The sequence below is a fragment of the Apaloderma vittatum genome, unplaced genomic scaffold (assembly GCF_000703405.1).
Source record: "Apaloderma vittatum isolate BGI_N311 unplaced genomic scaffold, ASM70340v1 scaffold10838, whole genome shotgun sequence".
NCBI classification, from domain to species: domain Eukaryota; kingdom Metazoa; phylum Chordata; class Aves; order Trogoniformes; family Trogonidae; genus Apaloderma; species Apaloderma vittatum.
Window position 1 is genome coordinate 137,355 of NW_009732480.1, and position 6,494 is coordinate 143,848.

Genomic DNA, 6,494 nt, shown 5'->3' on the forward strand with positions numbered 1-6,494 from the left:
TGCCCACGTCCCCTGCTCCCCAAACCTGGCTCAGCCTGGGAGCTGCTCCAGGGAGCTTACTCAGGAGCTGGTGCACATACCTGGTGGCCCTCGTCTGCAGGACACCATCCCTGTCACTGCAGCATTACGTTAATGAGCTGGCACCTCCCAGCCCATCACATAATGTTGGTCGGGATAGCCGGAGAGAGCCTCGCAGTTGGACAGCCCCTGAGACCTGTTCAGTTCAGCTTTCTTCTCTGTCTCTTTCTCTCTGTTAACACAGAGACTCTGCACATGCTTTCTCTCTAACTGCAGCATAACCCTTTCTTCCCTGGAACATCCTATGGGTACTTCTGGGGTAGGAACGGGAAGACGCTTGCCCTACACAGCACTCGCTGTCGCCTCAGCAGCTGCTCCCTGCTCTGTGGTGCCTCTTGCCAGTCTTGTCTAGATAGCAGCTCCAAGGAGAGTCTCTGAAAGTAGCATCCAGCCCATCTCGATCTTCCTGCCAGCTGGTGCTTCGAGCAGGTGAGAAGGAAGGAGGCAGGCAGAGGAGGAAAGGAGGGGTTTGGCTGGCTGCTTGAGGACCCAGGCCAAAACCAGAGCTGGAATGCTGATGTTGCAGGTGCCTGGTTAAAGCAAATTGAAGAGTAAATATGCGCGTAAAGCCTTTATTTTTTCCATTCATCACAATGCACTTTTTATTTCTGACCTTAGCCTCAAGAATGGTGCCAGACATGTTCTGTGATTTCTCCCCTTTTCCCCTCCAGATGTCCAAATGGATTCTTCGGACAGAGATGTTTGGAGAAACTGCCTTTGCGATTGTACATGCCAGATCCTAAGCAAAGTATGTTTGAAGATAAAAAATGCACCACACTACTTAAAACCTCCCGGGCACAGCGGTGGATGTAGAGTGGTCTAGTCAGGGATGGCTCTTGGTGTCAGCTTTGGCCTAGGGCTTAGGGATGCAGGTAAGGGTGAAGGCTGAAAGCAGACGGATAGGAGTCATGGAAGGGATCAGAAAGGGCCTCAGATTGGTCTGTTTGGGTGTCATTTTGCTATCTTGTTTCTCTCTTTCTGGTTTTCTTTCTTCCGGTAGGTGTCCGATCGAATTCACAGGAGACCGGTGTCAGCATTTCGCAATGGTCAGCTTCTCCAGTATGTCTCTTTCTATTTCTCTCTCTCCCTGGTTATTGTAGCTCTGTGTCGTGTCCTTAAAGCAGGTTCTTCTGTTCTCCAAGAGCCCTCTTCCTGTCTTGTGCACTCCCAGCTCTGCTTGGCCCTGAGAGGAGCTGTGATTGTGTCCAAGAGGAGAACCGGGGCTCTTGTCTCCCCATATGTTAGAATGGGTTCTGCTTTCATTTCTGATTGAACTTAATGTTGCTTGCTCTTTTCACGCAAAATGCAAATAAGGCACAAGGTTATGTGGTGTGCTGTGTGAGAACAGTCTGTGTGATGAGCTGTATCTGCTAGCATTGCTGTCTCAAGATGGACTATGTGGTGTGGTGCAAGAGATGTACATTTTCCTGTGACTCCTGGGGTGTGAGTCTCTCTGTACCAACTGAGGAAATCACCGCGAGGGCTCTAATGAAATTTCCCCTGAGGTGAGGTTGTGTTTCTGTTTCCAGAAGCTAAACCAAGCATCAGTTGGTGTCCAGGTGAGGTGGTTGGAGGCTGACTCAGTGGCAGTGCCTGGAGCATGCCCAGGGAGCTGGACAGGGCACATGTACGTGCCTGGAGCCCCGGAGGTGACGCTGATGGCTGCCACTGTGTTCAGGGCTTCCCACACCTCAAATGCCATCCAGAATACAGCTAAATCTGCTGCCTGGGCATCTCAGACTATATCCTCTCTGACACAGAGATGTCCCTGTCTCTCCTGGAGGTTGAACAGCCTTGCATATGGAGTTGTGTCTACCTGCAGTCTAACTACTCGCTTAACCTCATACTCAGTGGGTGTAAATACCCTAGAGCCCTTGTTTATAGTGCTTCCCAATTTCTAGTTTCCAGCTCCTGTAGGCTCTAGGTCTCCAGAGATGCCTCATTTATAGACGTCATTAGCTCATTTTGTTCAAGGAAGATAATTTTCCCAGGTCCATATTCGGACAGTGTCTGCCCAGTGAGGTCCTAGTCTGGGTAAGGACTGACCTGAAAGGAGGCACAGTTATTTGGCCACAGTGACCCTCTGTGTGACCCATCCTGCCTCCGTGCTGGCCCTTTGGACCACCGCAAATGGGGTTTTTAAAAAGAAGCTTTTTGAAAAGAGCCACAAAAGAGACTTTAATTAGTAGGAACCAGAGGAGAAATGCCTCTCCATGATGACTCCTTGATTGCCAGTACCCCCTCTCCCACAGCAGTGTAAGAAATCCTGCAGTCCTCATCCTGAACTGGCAATAGCAGGAGTCTCATTAGCACGTGCTAATAGCTGGCAAGTGCTTATGTTAGAGTCCCTTCTGCAGAGCGTACACACAAGATGCAAATGGGCTTTGTGAGGCCTCTGGGACAGCTTAATGTTTTTACATTGCCTTTTGTTCCAAATTGGCTTTCCAAAGTTGAAACCTCCGTTGATTTATTCTTTCAGACTAGAACGTCCCAATAAGCTCTTGTGAAAACGACAAACCAAAATGCTCTGTTTTGATCTTTAACCTGAGGCAAAAGGGTTTTCTTTCCCTTTTTAAACCAGTGGTGACAGGGACTGCAGTGGGATTCTCACTCGGTGAAGCTGATTTGCAGTGTGTTTCATGAGGTGGTATCCAACAGGCTTAAACATTATTGCTACCATGCTGCAAAACCAAAACAGGCGTGAAAATGAGGTTTTGGAACATTCAGGGCAAGCGTAAAAAGCATGTGTTTTGGTTTGGTTTTTTTTCCCTCTAGCCTGTAGAATCTACCTTTTTTGTGGGCATGAGATTTGTTTCAGTTTTATTCATGTGTTAAAGGAACAATGCCAACTCTAAACCCGACAGATGTACATTTCCTTACCTCAATTCTGCTTTAACCACAGGATAGTGAAAAACAGCTTTACAGTCCCAGGTACCTGTCTGAACTTGGATAAAAATCATCTAAGAAGATGATTCATATGTGTTTATAGCTGTTTTCACTTTCAGGTCACAGTTGGGTAATATATGTAGCAGCAACACTGCAGAAAAGCATGCACTGAGTTTGCTGTTCTTCTGAATAGGAAAGGCATTTCACTTGAGCCTGGGCTGTGCAAATGCTTACTTTCAGCTTTGATCAATAATTAGGGCACAGTAAAAGTTGCTGTTGCTGTGTAATTCGCTCAGGGCTTCATCCCATATGGGTTCTGACAGGTCAAAAGCTGAAACAGATTAAATGAGGTTCAGGCATTTCCACTGGATATAAAATAGCTCTGTCCTGATTCATGTTTTGAGAACATTGCCAGCACTTGATAGATACTTCAATAGTAAATAATGACACCTACGCTGGTGTTGTTTTAAATGCTTTGGGGTTATTTTAAGTTTTTAGGCCTACATCAGAGCCTTCTGATTCTTTAACATAAATATTAAATATTAGAATATGACTACTAGTAGGTATATCTCAGGGCTGAGCGAGAGTCTCTGCAGAGTGAACCGAATTTAAGATACTCTTCTGAAAAGATACAGCAGATGCTTTGCTGAATTTGAGCCAGAGATGGAGATGGTGCAGCGTCCCAGCATCGTGCCAGATGTTGTGTATCTGGGAGCAGCTCCCTATCTCACTTGCTTAAACACTTATCCAGATTTTACTCAGGTAAAACTCTCCATGTTCTCCAGGAGTTCAGGCTGTCTTTGTTTGACAAGTAGCTCTGGAGGTTTGTTTTGCTGCGATTGCCCAAAATACCCACTCAACCACTGCAATTAGGAAGATAAAAATCAGATATATTTAAATAGGTATCCTTGTGTGTGATGTTTCTCTATGTTGCCGTTGCAACCGTATGACCAAGTGCCTACTGCCAGACGTTTTGGGTATATACCTGACTGCTTGAAAATTAAGAGGAAATGTTAAAGATGGAGTTTTTTTTAATGTATCATGCTCACAGTTGCTGTTTTCTAACAGATTGGTACAGAGGAGCTCGCTAGGAATTGTATTACTGGGCTAGCTTGGAGACCTATCAGTCAGTCCCAGCTCAGCCCTTATTTTGATGAACAGAATTTGCTTTTGGTAGGAATTTGCAACAGCAGAATTCAAACAAGTATGTCAGCAGATGGGTCCTATCTGCTTGTAAGGACTTGACATTTTATTTTGTTTGCATTGTGATGCAAATGCAATGGGAAATGTGTTGAGATACCGGAAAAAAAAAATGCAAAGCATGCTAAAGCAGCTACTTACCTGAGGAAATGGATGCGTGGTGCAAACAGACAACATTGCTCTGGCCTAGCAAGGTGCCCCTGCTGAGCAGAGCTGTGGTACCTGACCGTGTCAGTGCTCTGGTCCTGCCTTTACGCTAAGCCTGCATTAGTCTCAGCCACCCTGATGGTCTGTTTTCCAGCAAGGCTTGTACCCTCAGGAGATGTAAAGTAGCACATTCATTTTGTGCAGCAGTGGCTGGGGGCGTTATGTGCCCCCAGGCAGTACATGGGCAGTACCTGATGAGCTGCAGGGTCTTTGAGATGCTGGCGCAGGGTAGTCCCACGTCCAGTAAGTATGGGCAAAGTCTCACAGGGAAACGCAAAAGCTTTATCCCATTTATTGAAGTCAGTTTTAGGACAGTATGACGGATGGCTTTCCCACATTCATCAAAACAGAAAACCTGCTAGAAGAAGGAGGGAAGGAGAGATGTCAGAGCAGACAGCTGCATTTCCACAGAGATGAAAGCAGTTGAATGGTACATATCTGAGAAGAAAAAGATGCCCTGGCTTGAGATGTGCTGACTTAAGCCTGGTTGGATCCCTTCTGTCTGTGTGAAATTTCGCTTATCTCAGCTGATCTCTGTGCACGCTCCTCCATCCACACAAAAGGAATTGGCTGATGGATCAAGGTTAGAAGATCATTCTATGTTGTCTAGGCTTTGATTAGCCTGTAAGATGAAAGCCTTATAGAAGCTGTACAATATAACTGAGGAACATTAAAGAAATATTGAAAGCAGTTTTAATTTAGACTGAAGGAGGATTAATGGCAGTGAACAGAGAGAGCAGTGATATCTTCAATTACTGTGTAAAGCAGAGGAATGCCCTGGTAGATGACAATACAGAGGATTAGTTCCAAGGGAGATGAGTCATTAAATCATCTTACTAAAATGTTTTTCACATCAAGGTCTGCATATTTCTCTTTCCGCATGATTATAGTTACAGATGTAATTAATATATATACTGCATTGTATATACGATGGTTAAGTCATATTGTCTGCTGGTTTCAGGAGTTAGATCTTGCAGTCACAGATCAGTTTTGCTTGGAAGAGACCTTCAAAATCATCCAGTGCAACCTTTGTCCTAGGCCTCTCAACACCACTAAACCCTGTCCCTCAGCACAACATCTACCCATCTCTTAAACACCTCCTGGAATGGCAGCTCAACCCCCTCCCTGGGCCGGCTGTTCCAACGCCTGACAGCCCTTTCAGTAAAGAAATTCCTCCTAATATCCAACCTGAACCTCCCCTGTACAACTTGAGGCTGTTTCCCCTTGATGTAACTCCAGTGAAACCAGAAGACTGGTTGATCCTAACTCCAAAATACGACGTAAAGCAGGATTCCTCCCTGACCCTGGCCACGGGGAATGCAGTGTGCAGGTGAGGAGTAACCAGCCGTACTGGCTGGCTATGTTCATGACATGAACTCATCTTCTGAACCCTATTCTCCATTCCCCCTCTTTGCAACAATACTGCAGCTTCAAGGGCACAGCCATGGCTTGCAGCTCTTTCCAGAAGACAGAAGCATGTCCAAAATCGTCCTTCCTTTTAAGACTCTTTTTTTTTTAAAGCTGTGCTGGCACCTGTATTTCATACAGGTCAAGATCTAGCTCTATCTTGTCTCTTCTGCAGGAAGTTTTTCACGTCTTTGTAAAACTCTACTGGAAGTTTACTAATAGATTGCCAGACTTTGTGCTGGCTGGTTGGAAAGCTTTTGAAAACACATTGGCAGCTATTTCACTCGTGGTGGGGCTGAGATACTGAAAGTTAAACATTTTGAGCAGGAACCTTGCCTAAGTGTGCATATCTGGATCCTTTCCACTTGTGATTTATGGAGCAATTTCGAAATTTGGGATGAAGTGTTATGTTTAAGCTTGTCACTTGTCTGTGGAATCTGAAATTTCATCTTAACTTTGCTATTTATTCATCTCCCAAAATAATTGTCACTGATCTGGAGGACAAATGTCATACCATTCATCTTCTTGTTTAGTGAAACATCTTAACTTTCTGCTTTCTGACCTCTTTAAAGTTGAAGTCTGTAGCCTGCCTGTAGACATCCCAGAACAGAGCCAACATTCATATACAATGCAATCTAGCATATTCTTTATTTTTACCCTATACTTCATTCTTGGCTTCTTTAAAATTTGAATTTTATTTCATAGTTGGTCTCTTC

At 44.9% G+C, this 6,494-nt stretch overlaps 1 protein-coding gene across 1 annotated transcript in view; it reads left to right on the plus strand.

Moving 5' to 3' along the window:
- Window positions 1–6,494, plus strand: part of NRG2 (neuregulin 2) — a gene marked incomplete at both ends in the record, with an annotated part of 57,687 nt that overhangs the window by 36,319 nt on the left and 14,874 nt on the right. The window contains 1 exon segment of the mRNA XM_009875551.1: window positions 1,079–1,137. Coding sequence (XP_009873853.1) covers window positions 1,079–1,137 — 59 coding nt within the window.